Here is a 16,133-nt window from a genome sequence, read left to right as displayed (position 1 = left end):
CAACTCCTTACATTAGTTTGAATTGAATTTTCTGCAGCATTAGTAAGTAACTTGCCTACATTAAATGTACACATTGCTAGATATTGGCCGGGTCCGTGCAAGCCTTAAATGGTGAAGACCAAACCAAAAGGAAAACTAGCTTCCAAGTTCAGGAGAAAAAAGATGAAGAAGTTGTGGACAGCTCAAAAGTCCGAGGCATGGGGAAATCCCGAAAGTTTGCAAAGTTCAGCCTATATAAGCAACTCCACAAGCACAACCTCCAGCACGCAGACAGCGTCAGCAGCATCGACAGCCAATCACGTATGTACTGCTCCTCTATTTGGTTATACTCACTAAAGCAGACCTACCAGTCACTCTGACTGCAACCTTGTGAATCCTCCCAGCGCGTGTGCTGTCATGATTCCCCAGTTCTGGTACTAGGAGTGGGCGGATGCATGATCATAAGTATGCAATTTGTGCACATGTGGTCACATGCAGACTAGACATGAGCTGCCTCTTTCTGTACAAGTGAATCCCATGATCTCCCACTCCTGGCACCGGAGAATCCACGCAGTGGCACTGTGAGGATTCACAGGTCTGCAGTCACATAGGCTACAGGTCTGTAGCCTCTCTAAGGCCAGACAACCCCTTAAATCGAGGTTAACAGCCTAAATCCCAAGGCTGCACTACTAAGTGGAAATGGTATGCCCACAATGGATTTTGTATTTATAAAGGATCTTCAGTTTTTCTTTAACGAGGATCTGTCACTTGATCAAAACAATTTTATTAAAAACCTTGTAAAAATCTCTGCACTGTCCTGATTCTGACGCTCTTTTCCATTTTGCTTTGCGTCACTCCATTGTAGAGATTTTTACCGTTGTCCATAAGTTGTAAACCCTGAACCCCAGATATAGAAGGTTTTTTTATGCCACCTTTGAAAAGTCACACGTGGTGATTCCACGTATCCAGCTGTAGAACACCTATTTAATGCTGTCACACACTCATGATGGCTACAGACCACTGACAATGAGCTTGTCAGATGAATCCGTGTGGATTGGTGCCCACTCATGTGTGGGTAACTCATTCATTCTACAAGGGCCCCCATGTCTCCGGTTCTTGTATAAAAGCAGCATCTCCCTTTCTACAGGCATTACTGATGCTCACAGTAGTCAGCAGAAATTATTCCATGGTATTAAATCACATCGGAGATTGTTTCATCCCTTGAGTGGCTCTGTTCGAAAGTTCACTCAGTATAAGACTGAGACTGGTGAGTGAGCGAAAATCTATATCATGGTGGTGTATGGGCATGTGATACTAATGTCCTGCTTTTTGGCATCTCTGCTAACTAAACGACTGCTTATTATTTCTGCTAATTAATTGGTTCTGAGTTTTCACCTTTTAAAAAACAAAACAAAAAAACCCCTACATTCTTCCATGAGCACACATTTTATCCGGCCCTGTCATGCCAGTTCTGTAGCCAGAACTGAACATTTTTTGTACTACTCCATACACGGTGATCAATTTTACTGAAGATTGGGGCGGCATTAGTTAAAGTAAAAAATGCCAAGCAAGCAAGGAAAAAAGAGATGTACTCGAATACACAAAGTAATAACTTTTAGAAGCTCTTATATTTATAATTAATGTAACAAGATCTCTTTAAGAAACTGGCCTTTGCCACATTTCCTTGCTGCTATACAGTTGTGTAAGGATTATTATGCAAAAGCAGAGAACACTCTGATAATATACACTGATATAATAGTAATTGTCAGCTCCTGTCACATGAATCTGCCTGACCATGCTTGGTCAGGTGCTCGCTACAGAATAGAGCTTGTCAAAAACCATATTAATGTGAAGGTGGGGCAGCCATGTTTGAGGTGTGCGCACAGATTAGGAGGAAAACTAAAATATAGATTTCAGGAAATGGTCAGATATATAGGTTGGTGAGAAGATGGCACCAAAGTGGATAATATTGTCTAAGCCAAACCTGAAGCTCGGTTGGAAAAGAAATAAAAAGCATCCCAAGCATTGGACCTTTTTGTACAGGCTGACGTGATGCAATGTGTTTTCTTGAATTCCGTCCCGGATAGTTTTGCTTTGCAATGTTTACTTTAGTATAACTTTCATGTATTATTTACAGTCCAAAGTTTATACGGTGATGGCGCTGGCTTGTAAAAGCACTGGTATCATGTCAGTGCTTTTCATGTGTGCTGCTTTACCAATCTGGTGTCGGCTTACAATTTTCTTATTGAGTAATTGGTCTTCATTTTTAGTGAAGAAGTGAAATGGAGCATTAACCCTCATACAACCTGCTTATAGCTATCTGGTGTACAGCTGTATTGTAATTTCTACAGGGTATGCGGAAATGTATTAAAGAGACACTATCACTTTATTATTAGTAGTGTTAATGAGAACCTATTAACAATTGTTTAACTAATAAATTAACATATGGACTATGAAGGTCCTCAAAGCCAGAGCTTAGTTGTGACGCGAGTCTTCTTGACATGTCTGGCTCTGTAACCAATCGTATGGCAACATATAAATACATTTTGTGGCACAGTGTTGTTTCACCAACACGTAGATCAGTTACTTCCATAACACCTTGCCAAGTTATAATCTAAAAGTCTTACAATTGCAGAGTAGACAAGTCTCCTAGATCCATAGTGGTGGGCACACAGGTAATGAGAGTTAGCATTATTGCCTTTATCTGCACCCCTACCACCTTTGCCCATAGTTTTCTGCACTTGAAGGGTATGTGCACACGATCAGTGTTCGCAGCAGATTGGACGCAGCGCAAATGCCGTGCAGTCCGCAGCGGCCAGATGTTACAGCATAGTGGATGGGATTTATACAAATCCTATGCGTCTGCGGCACACCCACAGAAACAGACATGCGGCGCATCTTTCCAGACCACAGCATGTCCATTTCCTCCTTCGGGGTCCGCATGCAGGCTTTCCCCATAGACCTAATCTCTATGGGGAAAGCCCGCCTGTGAGAAAAAAAAAACCCGGCCTCGGGGCTGCAGTCGGCTCCGGATCATCTGCACATACCCTAAAAAAAAAGTCTGGCCAGAGAATCGGTTCAAGGATTTCCTGATCAACTGGGTAGCTGCAGAAATATATGTCCAAGAGGCTTTCTAAGAGGGGAGGAATTCCATAAGGCTCAACATGTATGAACATATAAAAGAACACAATGAACAGATGTTAGGCTTGGTTAGTGGTTGCTGTGTCCTTAATACCTAAGCGTACAGCCCTGATACAACTAGTGGGCACCAAACCTACAACACACTATTATAATATCCCTAGAGAGCTGTGCTGTGTTCTGTGCTCCTTACAATAGGTACCATAGACTCAAACAAGCAGAATCCATCAGTGTCTATGGGACTTGGAGGACCTGTCAAAAGTGGCCAGGTTTTGCTTTTATTCAATTGTCACTGCTTCCCCGAGTGTGCAGTTTTTTTTAATTTGCCATACAGTTCTAGAGATATGGGCCTATTTATTTAGTGCTGATTTTTATGATCTTTATCAAGGGGGCATAAAAACCATAAAAATTAGCGCTAAATGAAAAGGCCCAGATCTGTAGAACTGTAGGTTGGATTTAAAAGAAATAAATTATGGAATACTCCGGGTAACAGCAGGAATAATAAGAAAAAAAATGGCCACTTTTGACCTGATAGAGGTCTTCTTTAATAAAGCAAAAGCAGTGTGGTTGCTGATTTCTGCTTGTGTCCTGTTGGTAAGAAGAAATCCCATCACAGCAGTGGGACAGTGCATGTTCTCTATGCTTTACCAGCTAGAGTAATAAGTGGTACTGATGTTGGAGTAATAGAGTCCTATAGTAGTTATATGGCATCTAAGCTGTTTACAGGCAGATATGTACAATGATGTAATGAAGACACAAAGTAATATTTCTACATTCCGCCATTATTATACCTGTAAAATCTGAATTTGTATGATCAGATCTATAGATATAGGAAAACTTGATAAACCTTTACAAGTTGGTGATAGTGTCTCTTTATGTTTAAAACGCAAGATGCTTCACCTTTCTCCACAGCTGGTTTCCAAGTCGGTGAACTTACCTGGAACACCCTCCAAGCTCCGTCAGAGTGTTAATGATTTTTCCCTATTCTTGCATTTGTACTATTTATAGACAGGGGATCTGTTCGCAGTTTGCAGACCGGTGTGGGAGAACTTCTTGGTGAAACGCGTTTCTGGCATGGGAAAGATTATTGCAACTTTGTCTTCAAAGACTGGGTACAGCTGGATAAACCCTTTGACGGTAAGTCCTTAGAGATTGCCTCATGCACATTACAAATGAAATCCACAGCCAACAAGCAAAAGGTCACAATCCACATCCAAGCAAAAATTAAAAACCTCTATGTGTAGATGAGGACACAAGGTGATAGTTGCATTTGTATGTAAAGCATTATGTGCAGAAATCCTGCTAGTGATCATAAAGACGTCTGCATTTCGCTGTCTCCTGTAGAACAGAGCCCGCCAAGAGAAGCCTGGATGTCATATTTTTTCATGTTTATTACTTTAATTAATCTGTATATCACACAATAATGTATATTCATTTTATCACTCTTTAGACTTCATTGACAGATACCAGACACCCAGAATGCCATGGCATGACATTTCTTCAGTAGTACATGGGAGAGCTGCACGTGATGTGGCGAGGCACTTTATTCAGCGCTGGAACTTTACAAAGGTCTGTGATTGACGAAATTTATTTTGCCACCTTATATAGTATCAAGATATTCCACTTGACAGAAATTGCCATCACTTACGTCAGTCCTTGTTGCCATTTGGGCTCACAAATTGGTTTTGTGGTTGTGCGACATGCAAGGGTGCATTGCAAATGTAAGGCTATTGCTTGTGATTCATTTAGCGTTATGTGCCTCTTACGCACCTGATATCCAGCAAGTGCTGTCGCCAGTAATATATGCCAGCTGGGAGCAGGTGTACATCTCTGGAGTAAGTTACGTCACTTTGGGGATGTAACTTATGATGAATTTGACAGGCGTGACTATGCCCTGTCCTGCCCATGCTATGCCCATTAACGCCAAAAGTTGCAATATTTTTGCCGAGTTGCGAAAAAATATTGTGATTTATTAAGGTGTGTATGCCGGATTTCTGGCATCATAATGAATTGCCGCCTAAATTTGCTAGATGTTTGGACATAGATTACATGCAACTTTTTTAACACAATTTTAGTGGATGTTGGATACAACTGCAACTATTTGCAACATGTCAGTTTTGGGGCGTGTGGTTGCCTCTTCAGGCTAAAAGGTGGTCTCCGGCTCAACGTATGCTAAACTATGTTGAAGCACTTTGTAATGAAAGTTTAAAACAATTATTTGTGACCTTTTAGAACCCAAAACACAAGCAAGAGGATTTTTTTAATGAGGTCTTGGGGGGGGAGTGCAATATGTGGATCATACTTGACATGTGAACAGGTCACTCATGTACTGTTCCCTATTCCAATGTGTACTGTTCCCAATTGCACACAATTGCCTACTTTTTTATTCTGTGACTTGATTTCATAGGAAGGAAACTGAACTACCACAAAAAATGGGCTAGGCACTTTACTCATATGTGTTTTACTTTCTGCTGTAACTTACAGTATTATTTCGTGAGAAGACTAATAATTTTCTTTTATCCTCTATTTTAGATAATGAAGCCCAAGTACCGTTCTCTGTCCTATCCCTTCCTACTGCCAAAGTCTCACAAAACAGCCAAGGAGTTGCCATATCAGGTTCCAGGGTCGATTCATGCTAATGCACAGGTAGGTGCAGTGTGAGTCACAGGGGCAGGTATACTGAAAAATCCTCCTGGTTTATGCTGTATGAAACATTTTATTTTAATAATCCGCTTTTTACAGCTTAGGGGAGACTTACTAAGCTATATGTGTCAGGATTTTGTCTTCCATGCCTTGTATCACACTCGCGCCTCTCTCTGCAAGAATGTAGCCTAAGATGCAAAGCCATGTGCCCAAATTTTGGTCAAAATTTCTGTCACAAATAAGAGGTGGTATAAAGTTAGACTAGAGAGTCTAAAGATTCATCAGCCTGACACACCGATAAATTTGGTGCACACTAAGAATTTAGTCTCAGTTTGAGCAGATAGTAAATCTGCCCAGTTGGGAGAATATTGTGATACTGGCTCATAAGTCATCTTTTGTAGATCTGTAACATCTGGTTGTGTGTAGTGTGGAACATGTATGAATTGGAGCAACATCATTACTTTTTAAGGGGTTATGAAATTGTAGCATTGCGAATATCAAAAGTCACCATACTCTCCTCGCCTCCACGACAGTGATCCAGTGCTAGCCCTTCTGCGGCTCTTCTGGTCTAGATGTACATACAAGCATCATGTAACGACTGTAGCCAATCAGTAACCGCAGTGCTCACGTGCCATACTACTGCCAATCATGGCCTTCAATGCTGCTTGTGAGACAATCAGTATTGTATGTGATCGATGTTGGCACTGATTGTTTACATTATTATTATTTATTATTATAGCGCCATTTCTTCCATGACTCTTTACTTGTGAAAGGGGTATACATAGCAAAAACATTTACAATAATTTTGAACAATACATGTCAGCGACTGGTACAGGAGGAGAGAGGACCCTGCCCGCAAGGGCTCACAGTCTACAAGGGATGGGTGAGGATGCAGTAGGTGAGGGTAGAGCTGGTCGTGCAACGGTATGGTGGAGCTTTGGTTGTTGCTGGTTGTATGCGTCGGAAGAGGTGGGTCTTCAGGTTCCTTTTGAAGGTTTCCATGGTAGGCGAGAGTCTGATATGTTGGGGTACAGAGTTCGAGAGAAGGGTGGAAAAATCTTGTATGCGATTGTGGGATGAGGAGATAAGAGGGGAGTAGAGAAGGAGATCTTGTGAGGATCCGAGGTTGCGTACAGATAAGTACCTGAAGACTAGATCGTAGATGTATGGAGGAGACAGGTTGTAGATGGCTTTGTATGCCAAGGTTAGGGTTTTGAACTGGAGTCTCTGGTCAATGGGGAGCCAGTGAAGGGATTGACAGAGGGGAGAGGCCGGGCAATAGTGGGGGGACAGGTGAATTAGTCGGGCAGCAGAGTTTAGGATAGATACATGTGTCTATCTCTTGCCTGCTGCAGCCAAAAAGCAGGAGTGCTGTGGGTCGTTAGCGGAGAGACGAGGGGAGTATGATCTTCTTGTTTCCCAGTACTGGCAGCTGTGTTTTTTTTCTTTTAATTCTCAATGTTGGAGAAGCTCTTTAAAACTATAAATTTAACTAAGCTTTGTCTACTATGCATAGTACATGCTTATAGCAATTCAGTCTGCTGTACTCGGAACCAGTCTACGTATGTTAAATAAATGGGTTGTTACTCTGCTACTCACACAGTTTACATAGAGCAGCAGTGCACATACTCAGCCACAGCTCCATACCACAGTCATGTGAAATAAGGGATTTGGGACCCCCCATAATCAAATATTTATTACCTGTTGTATGGATAGATTATGCATGTGATTTCTGGGAAAGTATCTATATTTATCACAAACATATGGTTACTACACCAGTAATATTCCACCTGGTGCCCTGTCTTTGATTGTGCCTGGCAGCAATGCCATGTGTGTAGTATTTTGAATGTGTTTAGGTGGCAGTACCTAGCACTGAAATTGAAAGCTAGAGGCTATCCAGCACACTCGCCACCCTGCCCATGGGCCCGCACACTCGCCACCCTGCCCATGGGCCCGCACACTCGCCACCCTGCCCACTGGCCCTATTTTTAGTTTTTATCAAGTTGGAAATGTGTATTAATGCATGTGTTTGTGTCTGCACCTTTGCATCTCTAATTTTTAGAGGATGTTTCTTTTATTTTTAAGTTCAGTGATCTCTTATTGCTGCTTTACTTTTCTACCTAAAAGAACTGAGAAACAAATGTTAGTTATCCAAGCGTGGCTGATCATTGAGAAGTTGCAGTGAGAGGCTGTTCTGGGCTGCCATCCAATTCTGGAGATGTTTCGCAGACATTGGCACTCTCTATAGATCAGTGGGTGTCTCCTCCATAGAGAAGAACTGTCAGCTGAGAAACACTGTGCTCGGAGACAGATGGAGGGGACCTGGAGCAGATGGAAAGAGGAAATGGCAGTGCGATGACTTGTACTCCTGTATTATGCAGAATGCTGGAAAATATTATATTCAAATATTGTCCTCCCTGCTAGAGGAGTATAGGGAAGGGGCAAAACTCGCCTCAGTGAGCAATCCCAAAATAACGTCATGTCAGAAGTAAGGGTTGTTTTTACCCGCCCTGCTAAGTAGTTTTATTTCCTTTCTATATATTTCATCAAATAAAAGCAGATCTACAAGATGATATCCTGTGCAATGTATGGGCAGCATATTAGAGGTACAGGTCACCACTATTCCTAGTAGATAAAAGGGCACAAAAAATATCTGGAGTTTGGCAACAGCGAACAGGTTATTAGTCCGATGTGTAAACTATAGCTACAAGCTGTTATTTGCTTTATGCCAGTTTTCTGCAAGGATATTTGAGCCAACATTTTGAAAGTTTTTGCACTTTTCTAAAACTGGGTGCAACAAAAGGGGAAGCTGCCATGTGACAAAAGTACTATAATTTATACCCGGGAACAGGCATTATTCAATGGAGAAATTATACCAGGTTATAGTTGGCATATATTTTGGTTTCTGGCCCATGGACAACCCAAAGAATGCCCCAAGTTAAACAAAAGGCATGCATGCACCCCTTAATAAATTTGGACCACGTTACTCCAGCAGACTTTTGGTTAAGACTGGCAAATGAAATATCATTCTTGGAATTACAGGGGAAAATGTATCATCACTTAACCCAAATTCTTGGCACATGTCCCTACTCTCTCAACTGTACTATAAATGGAGTATACTGATCTCAGACTGCTCTAAATAGATGTTTGGGTCATGACATCTTCTCTCTTATGCGTCTGTGTCCCATTATTACTTTATGGTTATAAACACATCTTACACCATTTATATGCTAAAACCTAGGATAAAAACTATGAGCAAATACCCTGCAGTAAGTAAATAGTAATAGTACTTGGAAATAACATTGAGCACTTGGTTAACACTATTTTTATTTTTAAAAAAAAGCGTAAACGCATCCCACCGCGACAAGGTGTACCCAATCCAGATGGTCCTTATCTCTAATAGATCACCTCACTATGTGCCAGCAGCAGTCAAAATAACAGGGGCAGAGGAGGACCCAGACCTGACTATTAGCACCTGCCCATGCAAAGATATATAGATAAATCTATGTGTATAGATATGGCGGTATATTGATCAGATACATTATCTTGGAGCGGATTATACTAGGCTAGTGGCAAGAAAGTTTATATGGAGAATTCTTGCTATTTAATGCTATGTTTTTTTAATAGAATTTGTAGCTTAAGTGCTGTAAAAAGGCCAGATGGGTTTGGAATGAGCCTCTGATAGTATTTCACACCTCCCAAGTATTTCTCTTGTACCAGCAAAGTACCATCCCCAGCAATGTGTCATCTCCAGCAGTGTGTCTAGAAGGTGAATGCTTTGGAGTTATGGCTCCACCTGGTGGTCGATTGTGTGTAGCGTAGTTAAAGAGCCCATGGGCACATATCACCATAAACATCTGCAGCGTGTTATCCTTATGAGGGTGCCATGGGGGAAAGTTAAATGAGAGTATATAGGTAGGTTCTGATTTAAGTAATGCATGTAAGGTTAATAACCTCTACATGCAGTTGTTCTTTGATTCTGGTGTTTGCTTAAAAATGTCCCACAGTCCCTTTGCCAAACTAACACATTTATTCTGTCTGATTTTAATAATAATAAAGTGGATAAGATGGTGAGAGTAGTGACCTACTACTTAAAATCCAACCCCCCCCCCCCCCCCCCCCCCCATACACGTTTGATAGTTGCTGGCCGAATGATGGCTCGACTGATCCTCTGCCCGTAACTCTCCCATACCCAGGAGCGCCCGCTCTTCTAAAGGTTCCTTTGTTCGCTTTCCGAGAGCCACTGCTAAACTCCCCTGGCAACTGCCTATCTCTTAGAGAGAAAAAAAGGATCTGCAGTCTGAAATCGGACACACTGGATGCTCCTGTCCCCCCACATCATCTGTCAGGGGCCCCCATAAACTTTTGATTGTCGCCTGAACCTGTCATTATCAGCGAGTTTGAAGGTTGTATGTAGCTTTAAAAAAATATAAAAAAGTTTAAAAAAGAATTGCTCAGATTGCAACAAGCCCTGAATACCATCCTGGATCACATGCAATGTAGCATGGTTTACACTCGTACTTCGCCTATAGGGGCAGTGGCTACGAGTGGTTTAATGGTTAGATAAGGGTCACCTGACTTTAACATTTAGACATATTTCCTACATGAACTCTTAAAGGTGATAACTAACTTAAGATTTCTCAGTTTCACTTTTGTGTACGCCATTTTCCAAACTTGTACTTGGTGTTTTTCTGCCAGGAAAAAAACTTTTTTAATAATACTCCAATGATTTTACATTTTCTGCATTGTTTTGCATGCATTATTCGGATGTGTTTTTTTTTTGTTTTTTTCCCTGTATGTTAAATTCACTTCCTGTGCTGCTTCTTCTTAGGTTCTTCGCTCTGCAGCAGACTGGTCAGCCGGGATTAAGTACCACGAAGAATCTATCCACAATGCGTATGTGCACGTGATTGAGAACAGCAAGCACTACATCTACATTGAGGTGTGAAGACATTGGGTGTTGGGTCTTTCAAACTCTGACGATTTATTGTTTCTAGGCAGTGACTGTCTGTCTGCTTTTGGTTGCCTAAAACAACCATTCTTTCAATTCCACCCATCACATTAACATTTTGGAAGAACTTCAGACAAATGTGTAACTTGCCTTACTAGAGTTGCTCCTTAAGTGATGCAGAAGACAAGTTTGTTTTGGGAGAACGGCTGTGTGAGGATAGCACAGAAGGTTGCTAGAATCGAGAAAGCATGGCTGAAGACTGTGCATTGCAGGAAGAGGAGTCTTGGAGGGCCATGGAGTAAAGGATGACCAGACCACATTACTATGAGGGCAGGTCACTAGCTTATATGCCATGAAACAGGCAGATGTTCATCAAAATGGGACTCCACTAATGTGTTGTCTTTAAATATTAGTCTTCAAATAGATGTAACTTTACATCCAGATTACAGGCGGCTTCTCACAATCTAACAAACAGTTGTGTCTGATGGCAGGAGCAAAGGTTGTCTATGTGCCATCCGTAGTTGGAGCCTGCTATTGATAGGAGTTCCCGAGAGCCCAACCACCGATCCCAGTACTTTAACCCCTCAGATGTATCGGTCAATAGCGTCAGCGGTACTTGAGGAGTTAGGCAGAGGGATACTGCAGACATAGCCTATCAGGCCCAGGCGGTATTTGATAGACAATCAGTCAAACACTGTCAGGTTAGATAATGCATTGTCCAATAGAGTTTGTAAAGTGTGTTATCAATATGATCAAAAGATTGCATGTTCACGTGCCATGTGTGCACTGTAAAAAAAAAAAAATAAAATAATAATGTTTTAAGTTAAACCCAAAAAAATGTAAAAATAAAAACGCAAAATAACAGTTTTAATAATATAAAATGACTTCTTTGAGACAAAATATACGATCCCCTCCCCAAAAATGACACCTGTTTGGTATCTCCTTGTTCATTACAGCCTGTACTATAAAACTACTATTTTTGATCCTTATGGTGAACGCCTGTGATAATCTATGCCATATTTATTTTTTTTGTTAAAAAAAAAAAAAAAGAGAAAGTGATCAAACGAGTCATGTGTATTCCAAAATAGTTCCCACCCCTTTCAAACAAAAAACGAAACCTACAGCTCATTACACAAAAAAGCAATGCTTTCTATAGCTCTGTAGTTAACATGCTAGTTATACTGCATGGTAAACATTGTAAAAAAAATAATAATATTACAGATTTAATGTTTTTTTTGTTTATGCCTACTGCCAAAAAAAAAAAATTAAAAGGTGATCATGAAGTTGTATGTACCCAAAAATGGTACGAACAAAAACTACAGCTTGTACCGCAGATAAACAAGCCCTATTACAGCTCTATCTACGGAAAAATAAGAAAGTTGTGAGTATTAGAATATGGTGACAAAAAAGGTTTTTTCATTTTTTTTTATTAAGTCATCTCTTTTGCAAAAGTGGCAACACCTAAAAAGAAATCTATATTTTGTTTTGTTTTTTAACACTTTTCACTATTAGGTGTATATATAGAATTGCAGCTTTTGTGTTTTGTTTGCCTTGTAATAAGTCATCAAACAGTTACATCTAACACAAAATGGCACCAATGAAAACTACAGCTTGTCATGAAAAAATAAGTCCTCACACAGATTTGCTGATGAACAGTTGTGAATCTTATGGCTCTTCGAATATGGCGTCCCAAAACCAAATGATTTTTCTTTTTCCATAGAGTATATATATTGTACAAAAGTAATAGATAAAATTGTAACAATGTGGTATTGCCATAATCTTGTTTAACCACAGAATAAAGTTAACACTTTATTTGTGCAGCACGATTAATGGCCTAAAATTTAAAACTAAAAAAATAGAATTCTGAAAAAAACAAGTCCCCATATGACCATTGATGGAAAATGTAAAAATGTTTGGCCTTTGGAACGGCACAATAAAAGTGGGAAAAAAATGGTCTGTCATAAAAGACAAAACTGCCTGTGACACCAAGGGGTTAACCATGAATTATAGATTACCTTTCACCACTTTATCATAAGATAGCCAGTTTTAAATGTACAAAGTGACTGAAGAGCTGACTAAAACATGGCTTTTTCTTTTTTTTCTCCTCTGTGTTGCAGTGATATTGACTTCTAAAGTTTAGGGTGCCTAATATGAATATTTCCCCTTCATCTGTGGGGGCGTTAGCAGAGGTTGTTCTTTGGGGGCATTTACTTTTTCCCCTATATGATGTAACCCTATCATAAGAAGGAAGCATCATGTAGGGAAAGGAAAAAAAATGTCCCCAGGGATGTTTAGAACAGACCTTTACAAGTTGTTCAGAGCAGATATGTCTGTCTGATTACTGATAGATGTATGGACAGGCTTTGTAGGGGAGGGGCAGTACAGCAGATGTGACCATGTTAGGAGAGGAGGAAAGCTGATGGAAGGATTTGTAATATGACACAGCTAAACTCCACTGCGCTGCCCCCCCCCCAGTCTGTCATACATCTTATACACTGAGAAACCTACTGTAAACTCTGATGGTGCGTGTTCTTCTTTCCTTTTGAGTGTTGCTGTCTGATTATGATTGGTCAGCATCATACAGGGAGAAGTAGTAAACATCCCCAGTGAAAACAGTCTGATAACACCCACTTTGACTTAAAAATAAATAAATAAATAATTAACTCATTAGGTGTCAGATACTTTGCTAATATTTCCACCACGGAGAGGCGAAATTAGAAGATAAAAACAACCTTTTTATTTAGCTCTGCAGCCACTAATTACATCATATGTCCAGTTTAACCTGAAAATTTTGGTGAAAACTGTTCTTTAATTTTCATTTCCTAGCCACAGTAAACCTGCACTTGTTGTTGTATTGAGGCTATACCAAAACACTGAATGTGTAGGGTTCAAATATTGACCATGTAATTAAACTTTTAGGTAATCTGTCAGTAAGATCAGTCCCCAAAACAGTGTTTATGGGCAAGCTGGTCTTAGGAGACACAAAAGGATTTATATTTCAATCTGTTGCTGCATTCTAGAGTAATTCGAATTTGTATTTATATGTAAATGAGTTAAGTGCTCTGGGGTTAACAGAGCACTTAAAGATTCTCTGCCTCTTCAGGTTGTTTCCTGCCCAGCACCAGCCTCTTTATCTCGATTGATATCTCATTGTTTGATTTTCTTACCTGGTTCCTGATATCACATACAGTGAGCTATCAATCAAGGTAAAGAGGCTGGAACTGTGTGGGGAAATAACCTAATGAGAAAGGCGTGTTAAAGGGAATCTGCCAGCAGGATTTTGCTATGTAATCTGAAGACAGCAGGAGATAGGAGCGGAAACACAGATTTCAATGACATGTCACTTTTTTGTCTGTGTGCTGTTGTTTACTTACAATGAAGGTTTTATCTCTTGGAGATTCACTGCCTGGACTACAGCTCATGCCCCTGCTAGACTGTCCACGTCTCCTCCTCTGATAAGCAGCTCACTGTCAATAGAAAATGCACATACAGAGCCTGGTGTAGGCGGGGTTAGCTTTCTGAGCTCTGCTACAGCTAAAAACTGATTGTGTCACAACTGCTGTACCCAGTAAACTAAGTGATGCATCGTTGGAATCAGGGTCGCTTTTACTACATTATGCTGCTCTCAGATGAGGTAGCAAAAACCTGGTGAGAGATTCCCTTTAACCCCTTAACAACATCTGACGTACTAATACGCGTCTGTGCCCTGGGACTTAAGAGCCAGACCCTTATTAGTACGTCATGGCGATCGTGCGCGCACACAGGCTGTGCGGGCGCGATCGCCACCGGGTGTCAGCTGATTGTCACAGCTGACACCCGATACTATGTGCAGGGAGCGGTCCTGCACCACTCCCAGCACATTAACCCCCGCGATGCTGCGATCGAAGTCGATCGCAGCATTGCGGGGGCAAGGGGAGGTGATCGCAGATACTCACCTCCTTTTCCGGCTTCCAGCGCTGTCTGCAAAGGCTTCCCGGGTGTTGCCATGACGACCCGATGTCGTCATGACAACATCCGGGTTACCAGACAGCAGGAAGATTGTTTGGACATGCGCAGTGCATCTCCAAACAATCTTCTCCCAGTCCAGCGCTGACAGCCTGCATGGCACAGGGATGGTGCTGCATTCCTGTGCCATGCAGGCGATCAGAGAAAAAAAAAGTAAAAGTCCCAGAGTGGGACAAAGTAATAAAGTATAAAAACTATCAGAAAGTAAAAAAAAAATTAAAAAAATAATCCACCAAAAATAAAAATATAATGTACCCATCAATAAATAGTATTATAAAAAAAAAAACAATAAAAGTACACATATTTGGTATCGCCGCGTCCGGAACAACCTGACCTATAAAACTGTCCCACTAGTTAACCCCTTCAGTGAACACTGTAAAAAAAAAAAAAAAAAAAAAAAAAACGAAGCAAAAAACAATGCTTTATCACCATACCGCCAAACAAAAAATGGAATAACACGCGATCAAAAAGACAAATATAAATAAAAATGGTACCGCTGAAAACGTCATCTCGTCCCGCAAAAAACAAGCCAACATACAGCTCCATCAGCCGAAAAATAAAAGTTATAGCTCTCAGAATAAAGCTATGCTAAAAAATATTTTTTTCTATAAAATTGCTTTTATTATTATAGAAAAACGATATAAATGTGGTACCGCTGTAAACGTACTGACCCGAAGAATAAAGCTGCCTTATCAATTTTACCACACGTGGAACAGAATAAAAAAAAAAAAAAAAAAAAAACAATTCCTGAATTGGTTTTTGTTTATTCTGCCTCCCAAAAATCGGAATAGAAAGCGATCAAAAAATGTCACGTGCCTGAAAATGGCACCAATAACAACGTCAACTCATCCCGCAAAAAAAAAGCCGTCAAATGACTGTCTGCCAAAATACGGAAAAATTATAGCTTTCAAAATATGGCGATGCAAAAACTAGATTTTACAAACAATGCGTCTTTTAGTGTGTGACAGCTGTCAGTCATAAAACCCCATATGATTCTGGTATTGCTGTAATCACACCGACCCGAAGAATAAAGTCGTCTAATCACTTATACCGCACGAGGAACGGCGTCAAAAATAAACTCTTGGGTTAAGATTGGGCTAGGGTTAGGGCTGGGTTTGGGATTAGGATTGTGCTAGGATTAGGGTTGTGCTAGGGTTAGGGCTGGGGTTGGGGTTAGGGTTGTGAAGGGGTTGGGATTTTTTTCAAAAGTAAGAAAAAAAGATGACGATATGGCGACTAGTGTTGAGCGCAAGTGCTCGCTACTTGAGTTTGCATCGGGTGCTCTGGTATGCATTGAGTATCGTGGGTATTTGAGTGACATGCTCGAGTCTCTGCCCCATATGCTTCACGGCCAAAAAAACTTTACGGGGATTGCCTGCCATGCACGAGCGATCCCCGCATGTTTTTTTTTGGGTGT

At 40.7% G+C, this 16,133-nt stretch overlaps 1 protein-coding gene across 3 annotated transcripts in view; it reads left to right on the top strand.

Moving 5' to 3' along the window:
* The window catches only part of PLD1 (phospholipase D1), a 309,620-nt gene that overhangs the window by 261,792 nt on the left and 31,695 nt on the right, over nt 1-16,133 (top strand). For 2 of the 3 annotated variants that reach the window (XM_073674903.1, XM_073674902.1), the window contains 6 exons: nt 81-300; nt 1,127-1,246; nt 4,126-4,254; nt 4,568-4,686; nt 5,650-5,763; nt 10,592-10,702. In XM_073674903.1, the coding sequence (XP_073531004.1) occupies nt 81-300; nt 1,127-1,246; nt 4,126-4,254; nt 4,568-4,686; nt 5,650-5,763; nt 10,592-10,702 (813 nt within the window). The remainder of the gene's footprint in view (nt 1-80; nt 301-1,126; nt 1,247-4,125; nt 4,255-4,567; nt 4,687-5,649; nt 5,764-10,591; nt 10,703-16,133) is intronic. The other variant, XM_073674904.1, reaches the window with a different exon arrangement.

Source organism: Phyllobates terribilis, unplaced genomic scaffold, assembly GCF_046119375.1.
Source record: "Phyllobates terribilis strain yellow unplaced genomic scaffold, ASM4611937v1 Scaffold_3__8_contigs__length_932513732, whole genome shotgun sequence".
Taxonomy (NCBI): Eukaryota; Metazoa; Chordata; class Amphibia; order Anura; family Dendrobatidae; genus Phyllobates; species Phyllobates terribilis.
Note: the sequence above shows the minus strand (reverse complement) of the source record. Positions and strands in the feature narration are given on the sequence as shown.